This window comes from Akebia trifoliata, chromosome 12 (genome assembly GCF_017979445.1).
Source record: "Akebia trifoliata isolate Shusen 1 chromosome 12, ASM1797944v1, whole genome shotgun sequence".
NCBI classification, from domain to species: Eukaryota; Viridiplantae; Streptophyta; class Magnoliopsida; order Ranunculales; family Lardizabalaceae; genus Akebia; species Akebia trifoliata.
In genome coordinates, this window is record NC_141386.1 from 34,357,187 (window position 1) to 34,377,547 (window position 20,361).

Sequence of the window (20,361 nt, forward strand, 5' to 3'; positions counted from 1 at the left end):
AAATATGCAAAGAAAAATCACAATTAAATCACAATTTTAATAATAGTCAATTAGATCAAGATTTAATCAATGATTTCATATATTATTTGATGTCATCCTGATTTCATCAAATTGTCAATTTTTTTCGACGTTTTCTATTGCCGAATTATTCCCAAATCCAACTTTGTCACTATGTTTATAGGTAAAATATCATTTCATCATTGAATATGACAAAATTTCTATTCCGATACACTATTCATTTTTATTCCAAAAAACATGTTTTCCAATGAGTTTGTCATTTTTATAATCAGTGATCTCACCGTTAAAAATATCAAGGTGATTTCACTTTAACATTACTTGTGATTTCATCAATAATTTATCAGCGAGATTGCTAATTATAAAAATCGCTTTAAAATTATTGGCGATCTTGTTTGTAATTTATCAATGAGATCAATGATTATAAAAGTGATGATCTTGCTCGAGAACATGTTTTTGGAAAATAAATATTTGTACCTGAACCGGAATTTTGCCATAAATTGTGCATGTTCAGGGGCGGATTTAGAGTGGGGGCACTTGCCCCCACAAGAGTTTTCAAATTCCATGGAATAATGTGCTATTGCGACAAATTTGAGCAACGGATAAAGAAATTTATCACTATTACCCCCACAAATTTTTTTTCCACTCTTAATTGCCCCCACAACTATTTTTTTAATTCTTAATTGTCCTCACAATTTTTCTTTCCTACTCTTGATTGCCCCACATGAGCAAAATCCTCGCTCCGCCCCTATGCATGTTTATGGAAAATATCTCTATTATTATTTAATTTAAGTGTAATAAGTAAAAGTTGGGATGCTAATAACATCTCTCTCTATTAAGTACAAATGGTGTCTAATCATGATTTTAAAATTCGGTTTCGTGTCTCGTCTCGTCCATGTCAAATATCGAGTCGTCTTGGAAGAGTTTTTCATTATATTTGAGATGTCTTGTTCAAAAATTAAAAAAATAAATGTGAGATTTTAAATCTCGTCTAAAAAATTGATTTATTCGTTTCTCTCATCCATGCCTAATACTAAGATGATTCCATCGATAGGTCTCATCTCGATGAGTTTTGAAACCATGTGTCTAATATAATGTAGAGTCCGACCAGTTTTATTAACATAGTAAGGAAAAAAGTCCCACTAAGCTTCATCCGTCGTGAAGAAGACCTTTAGGTTCATAGAATCACAACAAACCTTGAGTGTTTTGACGCATCTCGAGGTCTTTTGACGGTGGATGAAGCTTAGTAAGCCTTTTTCCTCACTATTTTAGTAAGGAAAAGGTTTCTCTTTAATATAATATCCCTATCGAGAACACTCCTCCCTCTCCTCTTCTTCTTCTTCTTCTTCTTCGTGTGAATCGTCTTCTTTCTTTTATTTTCTGCTCTCCAGTTCTTCGCACATGTCTCTTATTTCTCCCTCTCTCACAACTCTCTCTCTTTTAACCCCCTCTTCTCTCCAAATAAGATCTCCATTTTTACACTTCAAACCCCTCGCATTTCCTTTATTTACTCGTCGAAGTCCTCGAATTCCAACCGCTATTGGTCCAGATAAAAAATTTTACCCAAACCCAGCCGAAGACGACCCACCTGAAGCTCCTGAAGATACAGGTCATGGTGTCCCAAAATTCCAGCAAATTCATCGACAAGCAGCTCGAGCTCGCAAACTCGAAGAAGAACAATTCAAGAAAGACCAATCCATCTTTCTATCTGCAATTGCAGATGTAGAAGACGCACCCGATAACCCAGACGACTCAAATGTGGAGAATTCTGGGGATGACTTGTTTGGAGATATCGATCGAGCTATCGCTCTTAAACGTAAAGAGTTCGTCAAACAAGGTCTATTAAAGCCAAACCCAAAGAAGGAGAAGTCGATTCCTGAAGTGGGTATCGAAGGAATCGAGGAATTATTGCCCGAGGAAGTTGTTGATTTGGAAGAAATTCAAGAACTTCAGGGACTAACGGTGATTTCAGAGGAACCCCATGAAGAGAAATTTGGTGAGGAGGCGAGTGTTTTGAAATCTAGTGTTTCTTCTTCGTTTGATCTTGATTTAGATAGTTATGGAAATTCAAAGGTTAGAATAGTGGAACCCAAGTTTAAAATGACTTTAGCTGAACTATTGGATGAGAGCAAGGTTGTTCCTTTATCTGTTTATGGTAATTTAGAAGTTGAGATTACAGGAATCCAACATGATTCGAGGGAGGTTATGTCAGGTGATTTGTTTGTGTGTTGTCTTAGTATGAAAACTGATGGGCATCTCCATTTGAGTGAGGCTGATAAGAGAGGGGCTGTCGCAGTGGTGGCAAGTAAAGAGATCGATATAGACGAGACTCTAGGGTGTAAGGCATTGGTAATAGTGGAAGATACGAATTCCGTTCTTCCTGCATTGGCTGCGTCGTTTTTCCGAAACCCATCGAAGAATCTATCCGTTATTGGGATCACAGGTACAAATGGGAAAACGACGACTTCATATTTGATAAAAAGCATGTACGAGGCAATGGCATTGAGAACTGGGATGTTGGGTACCATAGCTTACTATATCCAAGGGGATCACAAGTTGGAAGCCTCTTTGACAACCCCCGATGCCGTTACGATTCAGAAACTAATGGCGACGATGGTCCACAATGGGACTGAGGCAGTTGTCATGGAGGTTTCTTCACATGGACTTGTGCTTGGTAGGGTTGATGAGGTTGATTTTGATATTGCGGTTTTCACGAACCTAACAAGGGACCACATGGATTTCCACGCGTCCGTGGAGGAGTATAGGGATGCAAAGGCCAAGTTGTTTGCTAGGATGGTGGATCCTGACCGCCACCGGAAGATTGTGAATATTGATGACCCACTTGCCCCATTCTTCATTGCGCAAGGGAACCCAAATGTTCCCGTTGTGACCTTTGGTCTGAAGAACAAGAGTGCGAATGTTCACCCGTTGAAATTTGAGCTCTCCTTGTTTGAAACCCAAGTATTAGTTAATACCCCTCAAGGGATATTGGAGATATCTTCAGGGTTGCTTGGGAGGCACAACATTTACAACATTCTTGCTGCAGTATCGGTTGGGATTGCCGTCGGGGCACCCTTGGAAGACATTGTTAGAGGGATCGAGGAGCTTGATGGGGTTCCAGGCAGGTGTGAGTTGATAGATGAAGAGCAGGCATTTGGAGTGATTGTAGATTATGCACATACTCCTGATGCCTTATCAAGACTTCTGGATGCCGTAAGGGAGTTGGGTCCTCGAAGAATCATCACGGGTATGTTTCTCCCATTTTATTTTGTTTCCCAGTTTTTTATCCATTTGTATGATACTCTTGATACTAAATCCATTTAGGAGTCCTATCGAGTCTTTGGCATAAAGTACAAAAAATACAATTCTTAAAGAATTAATCGATGACCGAACTCTGCCATGTTGATTTGGTATGGTTGAATGAATATCATCATCCAAGCTTGTTGTGAACTCAGATGATCCTCTTGAACACTGGTGAGTTTTCCATCAAGTCAGATGAGTCAAGTCTAAGCTTGGAAATTAAAAGACTGATTTCCAGAATAATATGGATTTTTTTTTTTTTGATAAGTATAATATATTGAAAAAAGAGGGGAAAAGACTACAAAAGGCCGAGAAAGCCTCGCAAAGAGCTACACAAAAGAAAAACAAAAGCATCAATGATTACCTACAGAATTCCATCTAAAGACAAAGTCATCAAAAGTGGTCCCTTTGAACTCTAAATTCTGATTGGACCATAAGTACAACAAACCCAAAATCTCCAAGAAGCTGTCGTGAGCACTTCTCATCTTGCTTTTGAAAACCCTATTATTTCTCTCGGTCCACACCCCCCAAGCAATAGCCGAGGGAAGAATAACCCAAAGGAATCTTTTTCTGTGAGAGAAGTCATTATTGGCCCACCCTTCAACCAACGAGGAGAACTTACAAGGAAAGACCTACTGAATACGAAATAAACCCAGAAAATATGACCAAATATTATGAGAAAATGAACAATGGATTAAAATATGATCAACTGACTCCCCATCCTTCAAACACAACGGACAACAATTAGGCGTAATCCAACCCCGAGCAATCAAATTATCTAATGTTAGAATTTTACCAAGAAAAGCCAACCACATAAAAAAGGATATTTTAGAAGGAACTGAATTGGACCAAATAATGGTTCTCGAGAATGATCGATCTGCAAAAGGGTTGAGCAATTTATGAAAAGATCTAACAGAGAATCTCATGTCCTTAGTCCTCGTCCATTCCCACCTATCCTGATCACTCTCATTGAGAAGTCGCGAATTCAAGAGCTCAAGGAAAGATGTCACGTCAGTTAACTCCCAATCATTAAAATTTCTCCTAAATCCCAAATCCCAAGTAGAGCTGGATTCGTTGCGCATCAAACATCGTTCAATAGTTTCATTTTTTTTTTGAGAACAAGCGTACGAAGACGGGAATTGGGCCGCTAGAGACGATGTGCCACACCAACTATCCTCCCAGAATCTGATTCTGTCCCCCGTGCCCGTCTTGAACCTGATTCCTTTCTGAAACTCCTCTCACTTTTTGAATTCCCTTCCACACACTACACCCGTACGTGCCTTTGGCCTCGCTGCTATACCAGCCTAGTCTAATTTCCCCATATTTGGCTGTAATGACCCTCCTCTAAAGACTACCCCTCTCCTCCCCAAACCTCCAAATCCACTTCCCTAAAAGAGCTCTATTAACTAGTCTAAGACCCCTAATCCACAAACCCCCATTCTTCTTGGACAAACAGATAACCTTCCATCTGACTAGATGATAATTCCTTCTTCCATTCTGATCATTCCATAAAAAATTCCTCATAAGCTTTTCCAATCTGATCTCTACAGACCTAGGGAGCGTGAACAAGGAGAGAAAGTAAACCGGGATACTCGTTAAGGTGCTTTTTATCAGTGTTACTCTCCCTCCTTTAGAAAGATACTTGGCCTTCCATGTACTCAATATTTTCTCCAACTTCTCAATCACCCCATCCCAAATTTTAACACTCTTGTAGGGTGCACCCAGTGGTAAACCCAAATAAGATGTGGGTAAAATATCATGCCCACAACCCAAAGTAGCAGCCATCAAATGAATGTGTCTCACATCTCCTACCTCAAAAAACTTATTCTTAAGCAAATTGATATGTAAACCTGAAATTGCCTCAAAACAACACAATAATATGGATTTTTGTGATGGTAGTCGCTGCGAAGTTCTTTTTATTTGGGTAGCAGAGCGGATTAACGGGGTTAGCTTTTAGTGTTTAGTGGGTGAAAACAGGTTTCGAACCTAGGTCTATGCTATCAACACCTAGAGTCTTTACCAACCTATCAAAACTGGTACACCAAAAGTGAAGAGAGTGTTGGCGTGAGTTGTCATAAGAGAGATTATGGGAGAACCCTTGATTGTCAATTCCCTCATATAAGGAGCCTTGATTGTCAATCCCACCATATAAGGGTCAACCTTTATTTTAGCCATAAAATCAGTATAGCCAAGAATAGATAGGATTCTCTTGTTATATATACTGATTCATTCTTTGTAAAGAAATAAGAAAGAAAAATAAAAGAAAAGACCTTTTTTCTTGAATTCTGTCATGGTATCAGAGCAGGTTCTGATCCTGTGCCTTACCTCTTTTCTCTAAATCTACCTCACTTCATCCTTTTCACCTAAAACCATGGCCAATCTCAACCAACCCAATGAGCCTCAACCAACATCAATTCTTACTGAGTTGACCACCAGAATGAACGACGTCTTGACCAAAGCTTCGGCCCCGACCCAGATCACTGATACTGCTGCTGCTCCAATTGGCGTTAAGTTGGATAGCACCAACTATGCTCTTTGGTCCCAAGTTGTTGAGATGTACATCTCCGGCAAGGACAAGTTGGGATACATTAACGGCGATATCCACCAGCCTCCACAGACAGATTCATCATTTCGAAAGTGGCGCACAGACAACGCCATTGTCAAGGGATGGCTGATCAATTCCATGGACCCATCGTTGATCGGTAACTTCATTAGATTTTCGACTGCGAAACTGGTATGGGATTCCATTGCTACTACCTACTTTGACGGAAGTGATGCCTCTCAGGTGTATGACCTCCGGCGGCGTGTGACTCTCTTGAAACAAGCGGGTAGTTCTCTTGAAAAATATTTTACTGATCTCCAGGGCCTATGGCGCGAGATTGATTTTCGTCGCCTAAACCCAATGGAATGTGTTGCTGATATCAAGCACTACAACGACATGCTTCAAGAAGACCGAGTGTATGTCTTCTTGGATGGCCTCGATGACCGACTTGATAAAATTCGAGGTGATATATTACAGATGCGCCCATTTCCTACGATGGAACAAGCGTATGCTCATGTTCGCCGGGAAGCTGTCCGGCAAGCAGTTATGATCACCGGTGACTCCACTGACACTCTAGGAACAGTTCTAGCCTCAAAAGGCTTCAAATCTGGACAGACCACTCCATCCTCTACCAGGTCTCTCTCTCTAGGCAATGGGAAAGCTAGCATGTCCTCCAAGCCGCGAGTTTCATCCGATGGAACAAAATGTTCTCACTGTGGTAATCTGAAACATACCCGCGAAAATTGCTTCAAACTACACGGGTATCCCGATTGGTGGAATGAACTTCAGGCCCGAAAACACCGTAATACTACTGATTCTGATGGAGTAAGAGGTCAGGCTGCGGTGGCTACAGCAGAGTCATGTCTCTCACCCATGTCAAGCCCTCTCAGGGAAATTTATCAATCATGGATCCAGGTAAATATAGCACTGCCCTTTGTAGTTCCTCTCATGATGGTGATAACAGTTCTTGGATACTTGACTCTGGAGCTACCGACCACATGACCTTCGACGCCATAGATTTCTCACAAACTTCCCAACCACGGCGCACTTGCATTGCCAATGCCAATGGGGTTCTTTCTCCGGTCACAGGGGCTGGCACTGTAAAATTATCACCTACTTTATCCTTAACTCATACTCTACTTGTTCCCTCTCTTTCTCATAAGCTACTATCTATTAGCCAAGTTACCACAACCCTGAATTGTGTTGTACTTATGTACTCTACCTTTCGTTTGCTTCAGGATATTCTTACCAAGGAGATCATTGGGCGTGGTACTAAGAGGGGGGGGGGTTATATTACATGGAGGATTTTAGTATGGGCCGTGCACATCACATGCATCATCCAATTGACAACAGAGAGCGACAGATTTGGCTTTGGCATCGTCGGTTAGGACATCCGTCATTTGGTTATATGAAGCATTTGTTTCCTGGTCTGTTTTCCAATATGTCAATATCTGACTTCAAATGTGAAACTTGCATTCTTGCTAAAAGTCATAGAGCTACCTATCCTTTGAGTATGAATAAAAGTAATGTTCCGTTTGCTTTAATTCACTCCGATGTATGGGGTCCTTCCCCAATTTCTACAATATCTGGTTTCCGCTGGTTTGTAATATTTGTAGATGATTGTACTCGCATGACTTGGCTCTATTTGCTGAAACATAAAGATGAAGTACTAAGTGTGTTTCAGTCTTTCCACACTATGATTCAAACCCAATTCTCTACTAAAATTCATATTCTTAGATCAGACAATGGTGGTGAATATGTGAATCATCAGTTTCATACTTATTTCCAAAGTCATGGACTTATTCATGAAACAACCTGCCCACAGACTCCTCAGCAGAATGGTGTGGCCGAGAGAAAAAACCGTCATATTCTTGAAACAACTCGAGCTCTATTACTTGGAGCTCATGTGCCGAGCAGACATTGGGCTGATGTTATTTCCACAGCTGTGCACCTCCTAAATCGGATGCCCTCCAAAGTCTTGAATTTTAGAACTCCATTACAGACTCTTTCGACCTATGTTCCCTTACCTACAATGTTAATGATTCCTCCCGGGATTTTTTGGTTGTGTCGCATTTGTCCACTTGCATAAGAATCAGCGCACGAAACTTGATCCTTGTGCCATCCGATGTCTTTTCTTGGGGTATGCCTTACATAAAAAAGGATATCGATGCTACGATCCGGCCACCAAACGCACCTATGTGACTATGGATGTCACTTTTCTGGAGTCCGACACATTCTTCTCTTCCCCAGTGCCCAATTCTTCTCGTCAGGGGGAGATCAGTGATGAAGAGCTGAATTGGTTAAGATTTGATTGGCTGAAATTTAACGACACCGATATCCTAGTCAATAAGGAAAAACCAAATACAAGACTAGATGTGTCTTCAGAAGTTGCTACAACTCCCAGAGAAGTTGCTACAGCTCCCAGAGAAGTATCGACACCACAAGAAGCTGAATCGACACCACATGAAGCTGAAATAGAAACCCCCCACTCCTTAATACCTGAAGACCCATCTCCTGAGAATATCCCTGAGGTAAACTCTCCCACTATATCTCCAAACTCTAATGATATGGATATTCCTGTTACCCCTGTTGGCTATACTTTACCTTTCAGGCATAATCGTGGCAAACCACCGAATAGATATTCTCCAGATATTGGAGAAAGAAGTTCAAAGTATCCAATTGCCAACTATGTGTCAACAAAAAGGCTTTCAGAACCACTCAAGACATTCGCGCATGAACTTTCCTCATGCTATGTTCCTACTAATGTTCATGAAGCCCTGACAGACCATAAGTGGACTCAGGCTGTGAAGGAAGAAATGGAGGCATTGCTAAAAAATGAAACATGGAGTCTTGTTCCTTTACCCAAAGGAAAGAAAATGGTGGGGTGTAAATGGGTGTTCTCCATCAAACACAAAGCGGATGGTTCAATTGACCGATACAAAGCAAGGCTAGTAGCAAAGGGCTACACACAGACATATGGCATAGACTATCAAGAGACCTTCTCGCCAGTGGCCAAATTGAACACTGTTAGAGTATTGTTATCCCTCGCAGCAAACCTCGATTGGCCACTACACTAGTTTGATGTAAAGAATGCCTTCCTCCATGGTGATCTTGAGGAGGAAGTCTACATGGATGTTCCACTGGGCTACACAGCAAATTCCGAGGTTGAGGTGGTGTGTAAATTACAACGAGCAATGTATGGATTAAAACAATCACCTAGAGCATGGTTCGGGCGATTCAGTTTGGCAATGAAGAAATATGGTTACAAACAGAGCAATTCAGACCATACACTATTCTTAAAGCATCAACTGGGCAAGGTCACAGCCTTAATAATCTATGTAGATGACATGATTATTACAGGCAATGATCTAGAAGAAACATCAAGACTCCAAAAGCATTTGGCGACTGAATTTGAAATGAAGAATCTGGGAGGACTTAAATATTTTCTGGGAATTGAGGTTGCTAGATCAAAGCAAGGAATATTTCTCTCCCAACGAAAATATATCCTAGGCTTACTATCAGAGGTGGGACTACTAGAGTGTAAGCCTGCAGACACACCCATTGTCCAAAACCACAAACTTGGAGAATACCCAGGCCAAGTACCAACAAATAAGGAGAGATACCAAATATTAGTTGGGAAGCTTATTTATCTCTCACATACTCGCCCAGATATTGCTTATGCCGTGAGCATAGTAAGTCAATTCATGCATTGTCCGAGTGAGGATCACATGGATGCGGTGATCAGAATTCTTAGATATTTAAAGTCATCTCCGGGAAAAGGACTCATGTTCTCAAAAAATGATCATCTCAGAGTCGAGGGCTATACAGATGCAGATTGGGCAGGAAATATATCAGACAGAAAATCCACCTTGGGCTACTTCATGTTTGTTGGTGGGAACTTGGTTACGTGGAGAAGTAAGAAGCAGAATGTGGTGGCTTTGTCAAGTGCTGAAGCTGAATTCCGGGGAATGGCTAAGGGTCTTTGTGAGTTTCTCTGGCTTCAAAGACTGTTAACAGAAATTGGCTTTGCCCCAAACTGTGAGATGGATCTATTCTGTGACAATAAGGCCGCCATTGATATTTCACATAACCCTGTCCAACATGATCGAACCAAACATGTGGAGGTGGATCGACATTTCATCAAACAAAATCTTGAGAACAAGATAATTCGGTTTCCTTTTATTAAGTCTGAGGACCAGTTGGCAGACGTACTTACAAAAGCTGTATGCAGCAAGAACTTCTACAACTCACTTGACAAGTTGGGCATTAGAGACCTATATGCACCAACTTGAGGGGGAGTGTTGGCGTGAGTTGTCATAAGAGAGATTATGGGAGAAGCCTTGATTGTCAATTCCCTCAGCCTTGATTGTCAATCCCACCATATAAGGGTCAACCTTTATTTTAGCCATAAAATCAGTATAGCCAAGAATAGATAGGATTCTCTTGTTATATATACTGATTCATTCTTTGTAAAGAAATAAGAAAGAAAAATAAAAGAAAAGACCTTTTTTCTTGAATTCTGTCAGAGAGTACGTGAAGGCTACCTTGTTTTTTTGGTTTTTTGTATCAATAGGAACATGAGGGGGCATCCTTTGAATACTTCATTTCTACTGGAAATCAATTATATCCTAAATTCTCTTTCTTTTTCACTTATTCTGCTTAATTTGTTGACTCTTATTTGATATCCTCTGTTGCCTTATTTTAATAAATATCTCTTTTAGCAGTTAAAAAGAAAATAAGACAGGATGAATCCAAAGCATTACTTTACCTGTTAAGTGTGGCACCCATCCAAATTTTTAGTCATTACCAGAATCAATCTGGTACAACCACATGTTTGATAGTAAAAATGGTATTTTCTTTACCTTATATGACTGATTCTTCTTGCTTTGAATGTAGTCATTGGGTGTGGTGGTGATAGAGACAGAGGGAAAAGACCCATGATGACGAAGATTGCCACGGATAAAAGTGATGTGACAATGCTGACTTCTGACAATCCAAGGACCGAGGATCCATGTACGTACTTGCTGGTATTCGGCTTAAATTGACCATACCATCCGCTAGAGTTGAACTGACTTCTGTTCACCATATTATTTTTGCACTGTTTATTTAATTTTCTCTTCATAAAAAAATGATTTAACATGAATTGTGAAAAGCAATGGCATTTTTTGTTTGGTGAACGGAGCTTGGTTCTGCTACTGTGGCATTAGATTTCATTGGCAGCTTATGCTTCAAGATAATTTAAGATTGTTGTTTGGATCAAATATGGATGATTCCAAGGCTAACTTTTGGATTCTATACCTTCAACAGTGGATATCTTGGATGACATGCTGGCCGGTATTGGATGGACCATGCAGGATTACTTGAAATATGGCGAGAATGATTACTACCCACCTCTTCCAAATGGTCATAGGCTCTTCCTACATGACATCAGACGTGTAGCTGTACGGGCTGCTGTGGCCATGGCTGAGGAAGGGGATATGGTTGTAAGTTTTTGATGCCCTGATCCACCTTTCTTCTTTTTGTCAAAAGTGATATACATAGGGTCAGGATCAGGGGACAACTATTTGTTACAATGTTTTTTTACAAAACCACCCGGATGTCGTCCATTTTTTCAATGTTTTTTACAAAACCACCGGATGCCGTAGGATCTTGTAAAATGGACAGCATCTGGGCATTGTAAAAAATATTGTAACAAATAGTTTTCCCCCGATCCTAACCCATATAAAATTAATGCATCTTTCTATTTCAAATGGAATGCTTCTGAAAGATATTATTCGTACTTTGGTTTTACAAGAATGAAAGCACTAGCTATTTAATTGTAGTTTTTGCTCACTTGTATAATTTCCGTAAATGCTGCAGGTTGTTGCAGGGAAAGGTCATGAAACGTATCAGTTAGAAGGTGACAAAAAGGAATTCTTTGATGACCGAGAAGAATGTCGGGAAGCATTGCAGTATGTTGACGAACTTCATCAAGCTGGGATCGACACGAGTGAGTTTCCGTGGCGGTAAGTCAGTCAACCATCATTTCCACAAAATATTCTTGTCCAAGATTTATGGTGGACTCGCCTGCTTCTAGATTTCACTTGCATAAGGAGTTTCCAAACCATAAATCAATTAAGACTTCTCTTCCTTCAATGTCAAACCAAACTGAACAAATAAGAAAAGAACATGTTGAATTGGCCTAAATATGAAGAGGGAAACAAAATCAATGCATTTTCTTGTTTATCAGGTTTAATGCATAGTAATTTATTGTATGTTTTGATGTTTGATGATCCCAATCTGATCCTTAAGTGCCCGAAACTATCTATTATGGATCCACAACTTCTCCAGAACCTACTGTTTGGAAGCTAATCCTTCTGTAAAGTTCGCTTCCAGAATATTGGAGCCTTGATCCAAAAATATTGAACCTATCTGCACCTCATCCATCTCCTCTTGATCATTGCATTAAGAATTATCTTGTTCTAATCATTACCTTAGTAAAGGGTTTTTTTTTTTTGGGTGGACTGAAAGGTCTTTTGTTGATAAATAATGGTTGTGTCATCATGAGTTCACGACTATGGGGCAACAGTAACAATGGTAATAGTGGCAAAATCAGATGTCGGTAGAAATCAAAACCTTAGAACGATTATTTTATTTCTGTTGTTAAACAATATTGGTGAACAAGTGCTTGATGTTGTCTGGTTGGAGGTTGTGAGACAGACAAGTAATACTAGTAGTGGTGATGCTTGTTCTCTCTCTGGAGATGCTTTAGATCCTCATATATTTTCAAATTTTATCCCTGCACAGTCACGTTCCTTGCCACTTTTGTGGATTCACCCACTTTGGAAATTCTATTTTATTTGTCCGATCTCTAGACTTTTACAACAAAAAATGATCATTTTTGGATGATTAGATTCTCACGTGTTTTTCCATACTGCTGCAGGTTACCAGAAAGTCACTGATGTTCTGCGGAAGAGGTAGAACCTTTGATTCTAACCCAAAAGAATGAATGGGTGCATGTGCATTGGACGAATTGTTTGAGCATTGTGCCTGAGATGAGTAGTGGGTTCAAATTGATATGTTCAACGAGTCAATGTCTGAAGACACTCGTCTGGATCCTGCTTGCTTGGAAAGAGGCAATGAATATCCCAATGTTTTTCAGCATTTTACATGTGGAATCTAAGCCTGGAACACGGTATGAGCTTAATAAAATAATTAAATTTTTTTTTTTTGCCGAAGTAGTGATTTTCTTCCATTTATTTGAAGACCGGGAACTTGGATAACTTAAAAAACGACTTTGATATATCTTAACCCTTGTTGAATTAAGAAAGACGTTAAGACAGGATAAAATAAACCGAAAATATGATAAATAAGTACAGAAAATAGTGGAAAGGCTGTCATTTACAAGAGAAGATAAAAAGGTTAGAAAAAAAAAAAAACTAAGGTAATATGAATACACAGTGTAGGAAAAGCACGTAAACTGTATGAAAATGAGAGTTTATGAAAATATAAAAAGGTTAGAAAAAAAAAAAAACTAAGGTAATATGAATACACAGTGTAGGAAAAGCACGTAAACTGTATGAAAATGAGAGTTTATGACATTGATCAGACATTGAATTTCAATATTGCACTTGAAGCATCACTGTCTGATTTTGGTGGTGTTTCCTAGTGATCAATCCCAATTTCTGGGTTCCTATTAGGCCCATTGCTCAATAAGGGAATTTCATTTTAGAGATAAAACCTAAAGAGTTTTGCAACAATCGAAGTCATAATATTTGATAAGTATTTACTAAAGCCTATCCTCCTTAATTGCTTAAAACTCTTAAAATTTTTAGAGAAAATGTGTTATAGAATTTTCTTTTCTTGACAAAAGAATTTGCTGGCTGAAAGTGTCTTTGGTGACATTTGACAAAAGAGTTTTTTTAATAAAAAAAATTGACTTTATATATGGTTTTCTGCGAATGAGTCGTACAAGAATTCGCTATTCTTATACACCAATACTCGTTTACCAACCTCAGGCAAGAGAGTTAAGTTCAGAAAACTGTCGGACGGTTTGGCTTTGAAGAACAGAAGAGAATGGGATATAAATATATAAGTTTGCCATCCTTATGAGACTATTTACAATGCCAAATGACAAATCTTAACTGCTAAACTGGATACTTGTTAAAAAAAAAAAAAAATTGGTAAATTGGGATTAGAAAAGAGTTTCTACTTTGCATTGTTATTCTGTTGCCATCAAGTGTTCTTCAATAGAATTTGCTGCAACATGGGTTTGGCGTAATCCTTTTCACTTATCTTTTGTTGACAACCATTTATCCCATAAGACTGATCTGCGGGGGAAGGTGCGACTATGAATATAAGAGGGTCACGGGTCGAATTGGGGCACGATACATGAGCACGTGACACCCAACAACGGAGGTGGATAACACAACACTCCTCATTTGCCTCCATCTTTATCATCCTCATAAAGAGGGTATGGCATTAATCTTGTTACGAATCTTGAAAATGATTTTCAACTTTATTATTTTTTCTTTTCTCCTTTTTTCAAGCATATCCCTACAACTTTGTTGTGTGTCTTCTTCTACCTCATTTTCAAGAATATTCCTTCAACTTTTGTATATTACATTTTCTCTTTAATCCAAAGAGGTAGCCTTTCATGATCTTATTGGGCCTAATTTTTTTGGCTCAAATTTTTTTTTTTGAGGCAAAAAGAATGGAGAATCAAAATCGATCCTCGATCATCGAAAAGTTATTTGAGCAGAAACAATGAGTTTGAGCAAAGATACCTCTGATGAATCAATGTTTTAATAAAAACATATATTGAAACAAGATTCAAACCAAGGTTTCACCTATGACATGGTTAATAGAAGAATTTTTTAAGCATCCAATACATAATGGTACTTATAAGTTACATTTGCTGAAGACATTAAATGAATTAGATCAACATAAGATGTGATTCATTGGATTGAAGGAAAGAAAAAAAAAAAAAAAGATTTTGTTCTGTCTCGGTTTGTATCATTCATGATGGTTTGACTTGTCCATATGGTTGAAATGTAAGGGCATTTTGATCAATTTCTATCTCTCATAAGAGACCATGGTCAGAATGATATACCCATGGTTTGGAAGAAAAAAAGAAGGGAAAATGCTTTACTGCCTGCGTTGTACGCTGAGTTGACCTAGCAGTGCATAGTGAACCGATTATTTTCTGTATCTCAAGAAAATAAATCCATGGCTATCTGTGCACTGCCAGGCCAACTCAGTGTTGGACCCACTGTCCAACACAGGCAGTGTAACAAGACTCTTTGAAAATAGCCTCATCTAAAATAAAAGTGTAGTGCAATTATACCTAATATCACATATCCAACGTAAAGTTAAAAGCATCTATGATTCCTACACACTTTCACGTTAGGATGTGTGATACATGGTACAATCTTGAGGTCACTTCAGCATTATTCAAAATAAAAGGGTTTTGTTCATGCATCGAGAAGATGCATTAAATAAACCTCGAAAATAAGTATTTGAAAGTTGTTTTTTTTTTTTTTTTTAAGAAATTAAATTTTCAAGGTGTATTTAATGCACCTCGACGTTATTAACAAAATCCAAATAAAATTTGATGATTTATTCAATTATTTTGACAAGTTCATTAGGGCTAGTCATTGATGACACCTTAATTTCATAATTAGGGCTGGAGGCAAGAATCATATTTTCCTCGTTTAACTACATTATATGAACCATATCTTTCAGTCAATGCATTTGTCTGTTCTATCTCTCCTTATCAGCTACTTATGTCATTTCGGTCTTCCTCATGCCTTCCTAGAGTTTAAGAGTCTCGCCGACGCATTAAATTGCTAGTCGTGTTGTTCACTCTTTCTATTAGTCAAGTGTTAATTGTCTTACTCATACTTGCTCATCCAATGACCATGTTTTTCTTTTCCTTTTTTTTATTTATAGTTTAACATGAAACATGATTAAAGGTGCCAACTAATTTAATCGGTGAAGTTCATGGGTGATGATACCATAGATTTGGATTTAAAACCCATCGTTTATTGTATTTCAAACCTCATTCGGTCAACACAAAGAAGAAGAAAAAAAAAAAAAGTCGTGATCTTTTAACTTTAAAATTTTCACTCGATCTGTATGCAGTTGACGTGGCAAGGTCACAAAACCATGTATCTTTTTCTTTGAAATACACAAGGAAAATGATCAACGGTTCTGTGCCCTTACCACGTCAGCCAAGTACATGTGTGTTTTTATTTTCCAATGGATTTACATGTTTCATTAATAAAATTTTCTTTTACGTGGTGAGTCATAGGTTCTAGTTGTTTGACGATCAAGAATTCTTGTTTAGGCAATTCATAGACCGAGTTAAAAAATTTCGAGTCAAAAAATCATCAGCCAAGCATGAGTGTCTTGGTACTGCTTTGTAATTATTATTTTTAGTTTGATTGATAACATATGGATCCCACACTCCGAAAAGGCAATTGCAGCTTTATTTTACCCAATGAATTGTGATAATCTGACTAACCCACATGGCAAACTCAATCGATTACCCTGACGCGACAAGTTTGAAAATCGTAAATTTGCGCTCCTCACGATACACAGTTCCCACGAGATACACATTTTATGGGGAAGTGCAGCTGTGTATCCCGAGGAGTGCAGGTCTACGGCTTCCAAACTTGTCACGTCCGCTAGCCGATTGAGTATGCCACGCAGGGTAGTCAGATTATTACGTCTCATTACCCAATATTAATTTTATAGATAGATTTTTTCACTTATTTCCCCATCTTTATGTATGAATCAATCTAAATAGCAGAAATAATTTCTTTAGGGTATTTCTTGCTCAACAAGCTTACCTAGTGCTTCATCCTTAAAAGTGTCTTGACTAAAGTTACACAATAAATTCTATTTCAAGATCGTCAAAGGTTTGTTTGATTGCATGACAGGCTAGATTTAAAAAAAAAAAAAAAATCATTTTCTCGGTAAATTGTTGAGAACTATGTGCTTTATTTATATTTTTTGGAAAATGTTTTTTCAATTTACAAAAAAATATTTGTCCATTCAATGACAGAGAAAATTATTTTACCATCCAAGTGAGAAAAAATAAAAATTTGTGCTTTTTTATTTTCCTCCTCGTCTTCGTCTTCACCTTTGCCTTTCCCTTCTTCTTACGATGAACCAAAGTGGATGACTTAAAAATTTTCTTTCGGGTGTTCCATTTTAAATATAAGTTTTTGATTTTATTATCCGATCTACAATCAAACACCTAAAATAGATGATTGGTAATCATACAAACTATTTTTTTAGTTTCTAAGGTATATCTCCTTGTTTTAAAACTTGCAACCACGGTTTTAAAACTTGACCGAGTCCGAGATGACTCGTCCAATTTGTCTGGTATCGTCCACCAACGAGACAGATTGATAGATCATCTCATATCCGACATGTCTCTTAAAAGTCAGTCGATTGTGTCATTCTTGAAAGAGATGACTTGAATAAATCGAAAAACTTGGTCTCGTTCATAGATGAGATGAGACGTCAAAATGAGTTTTAAAACCATTCTTGGAACTCTCTTTAAATATGAAATGTTATTTCATCCCTAATTAGTGCCCCAAAATGTACAGACTTAGTATTGTGCAAATTACAAAATCACTATAACTTAAAACTCCATCGTTTCATCACCAAGTTTTGAACCATTAGTCACAATTTCAATATACAAGTCCTTAAGAACATCGATAAACAGATCTAGAGTCTCATTTCTTGCAACTCACCAAAAAACGACCAAGTCTATGAATGATCTTCATTTTGAAGTATTATATAAATTGATATTATTCTCAAGAACCCATCTTAGTTCCAAAATTTATAAAGTCAATCATCCATTTAGATCGATGATCGGTCATGTTTGATTATATCTAGTTTTTGACATTGACTTAAAGTCTCAAGAGTCAAGACCATTGATTATGTCAATAAGAGATTAAAAAGGAAAAAAAACTCTCTGCATCATACTCGTTGTAGCGAACAGAGGATTTTGGATCTTGGATTGGGTTCGGATTTGAATTTGGACGAATCAAATCCAATTTTATTTCCATTTATCTCTATCTTCTCCCTTTACCATTTCTAGTTCTATGGTTGTGCAATTTTGGTGTGTCTACACTCGTTATATAATTTTTCTATAAAAGTTTACTCTTCTATGTATCACTTGTTATCAACTTTTTTTTCTTTGTACCTAATTAAATTTGGGGCCGGCTAGTTGTAAATCACGTAGTACTAGTTGCACTCCGTTACTTGAATGATCTCCATTGCACTTTATTGGTATGATTGCACTCCATGAAAAAAAAAATGTCGCACTAGTTATTTTTCTTCTTTTTATTCTTGAAAATCATAGAGGAAACATAAAATAACTACGTTATTTTTATGGTTCAAGTAAAAATGATTTGGTGGGTCATGAATGAAATCTCTATTACATGATTTTCAACACGTTGATCCTGAAATCCCCTACTAAATGTATCTTTTTTTATTAATATTTATTATAACAAGGCATCTATCTTTAAAGGGTGTCAATGGTTGGTTCTGGTTCGGTTCCTAAGAAAATTAAAATCATAACCACTATATTTTTTCGATTCCGGTTCTTGTCAGTTCCGATTCTCGAGAATTGAATGGGAAAAAAGTATTTCAAAATCATTATAAAAAAAAATTCTTTCTAAAAAATAATAAATTATCTACAAAATATCAACTTAATTATAATTTATTTCACTAAAAATATAATTTAATGATTTTTTTCAAAAATTAAAATTCATCTTCTTTACAAGTAATAAATTTTAAGAAGAGATGGCCCATTCTAAGTTCCAATATTTAGTTTATATGAAAAATTGAAGAACTTTATGTAATATGTGTTAATTTTAAAATATAGGAAAATATTAAATTATGTATAATATAAAAATAAATCGGTTCCGGATATCTCACAAGTACCTATCGAATAGAACCTAATGGTTTCGATTCTTATCAGTTCGATTCCATATTAGACCTAGTTCTAATAGGATCTAATAAAAAAGAACCAGAATCGGGATTTTCGATTTCAATTTTGGGTAAATGGTTACCCATTGACCACCTCATCTATCTTTTGTCCAATTATAAATTAACAATGTCAAAAGTCGAACGAGATTGCTCAACTATTTTTTCTTTTAATTGATTAATTTATTAAAAAAAATTGTATGAGACAATCAAATAAAATTATAGTTTTTCTTACATGAGACGTTACATGTAGTGCTCATCTATAGTTATCGTGTAGATTCCTTAAATGCCATTGTTTTATAACTTGTTGTTGATGTCATCGATTATCTCCTCTTCATACTTCTAAATTATGAATTATTAAGAGTCAGACAAGCCTTACTAAGTTAGTAAGGATTTCACTCTTACTAAGGGTCCTTGGGCTCTCCTTGTGGCATCAAAAATATGATCCGATGCTTCGATGTTGAATTGCTGATGTGGTAATCCATTTGAGCAAAACGATCCTTAATAAGACTTAAAACCTTATTAAGTTAGTAAACAAAGTGTTTCTCAATTATTAATGAATTTTGTTAACATGTGCCGTGAGGCAGACATTAAGATACACTCATGATTTTAAAACTCGTCCGAGATTGAGATGTATCGACCAAGTTAACTCGGTATCAGAATTGAACGAGACAAACTCACAAAATCATTTTTTTTTTATCGAGATTTAAGACTCATGTTCAATTTTTTAATTTGTTTCACAAGACATCTCAAATGGATCAGAAAACTCGTCTGAGACGAGACGCGAAACCAAGTTTTAAAACCTTGAATACACAACAGACACCTAAAAAAAAATTTACTATCCAAAATACCCTTAAAAGAAAATTTTCTTTAAAAAAAAATACTTTGAAATGCTAGTCTCCAAGATGTAGATAATGCATCTCAAAACGTGCTCCACACGTTAACAAAACCCTATCATTAATGATGTACAAATATCTAAATGCATGCCCGCATGCCTACGTCGTTACTTTCACTTGTCCCATGTTCCTATATTAAATAATAAGATTCCTTCAAATATTCTTTTTCTGCTATTTATGATTTTGAAAATAAGAAGATTCATTGATTCCTCCAAGAAAATTCTGTTCTTGCTTACTTTGAATCATGATTATAAAACTCATTTTAACATCTTGCCTCATCAATAAATGAGTTTTTCGTCTCGTTCAACAATAAGACAAATGAATCATGATTCTTAATCTAATTAGATATGTTTGACTTGTCTATCCATCTTGTTGGTGAACGACGGCTCGGATGATACATCTTGAACTAGAACTAATTTTGAAATCATGTTATGTATTTGAAAAATTCTTGTTAATTTTTTCCCAAAAATTAGATTTCTAGTTTTCTTCAAAAAAATTAATAAATTTATTATTTTAAATATATTTTTGAATAAATTATTTTTATTTTATCTTTAATCATTTTTAACAAAACCACACAAGAATCTAATCCTACTTGTGAGATTTGGAAATTGAAGGAGTTAGAAT

General features: G+C 37.1%; 1 protein-coding gene across 1 annotated transcript; it reads left to right on the forward strand.

The window, feature by feature from the left end:
- The first annotated feature begins 1,239 nt into the window (after nucleotides 1-1,239).
- MURE (ALBINO OR PALE-GREEN 13) lies at nucleotides 1,240-13,061 on the forward strand. The gene is made up of 5 exons (XM_086418722.1): nucleotides 1,240-3,262; nucleotides 10,754-10,870; nucleotides 11,165-11,340; nucleotides 11,717-11,862; nucleotides 12,780-13,061. Exons 1-5 carry the CDS (start codon nucleotides 1,417-1,419, stop codon nucleotides 12,796-12,798), a joined length of 2,304 nt encoding a protein of 767 aa, XP_086274848.1. The 5' UTR covers nucleotides 1,240-1,416; the 3' UTR covers nucleotides 12,799-13,061.
- The last annotated feature ends 7,300 nt before the right edge of the window (nucleotides 13,062-20,361 follow it).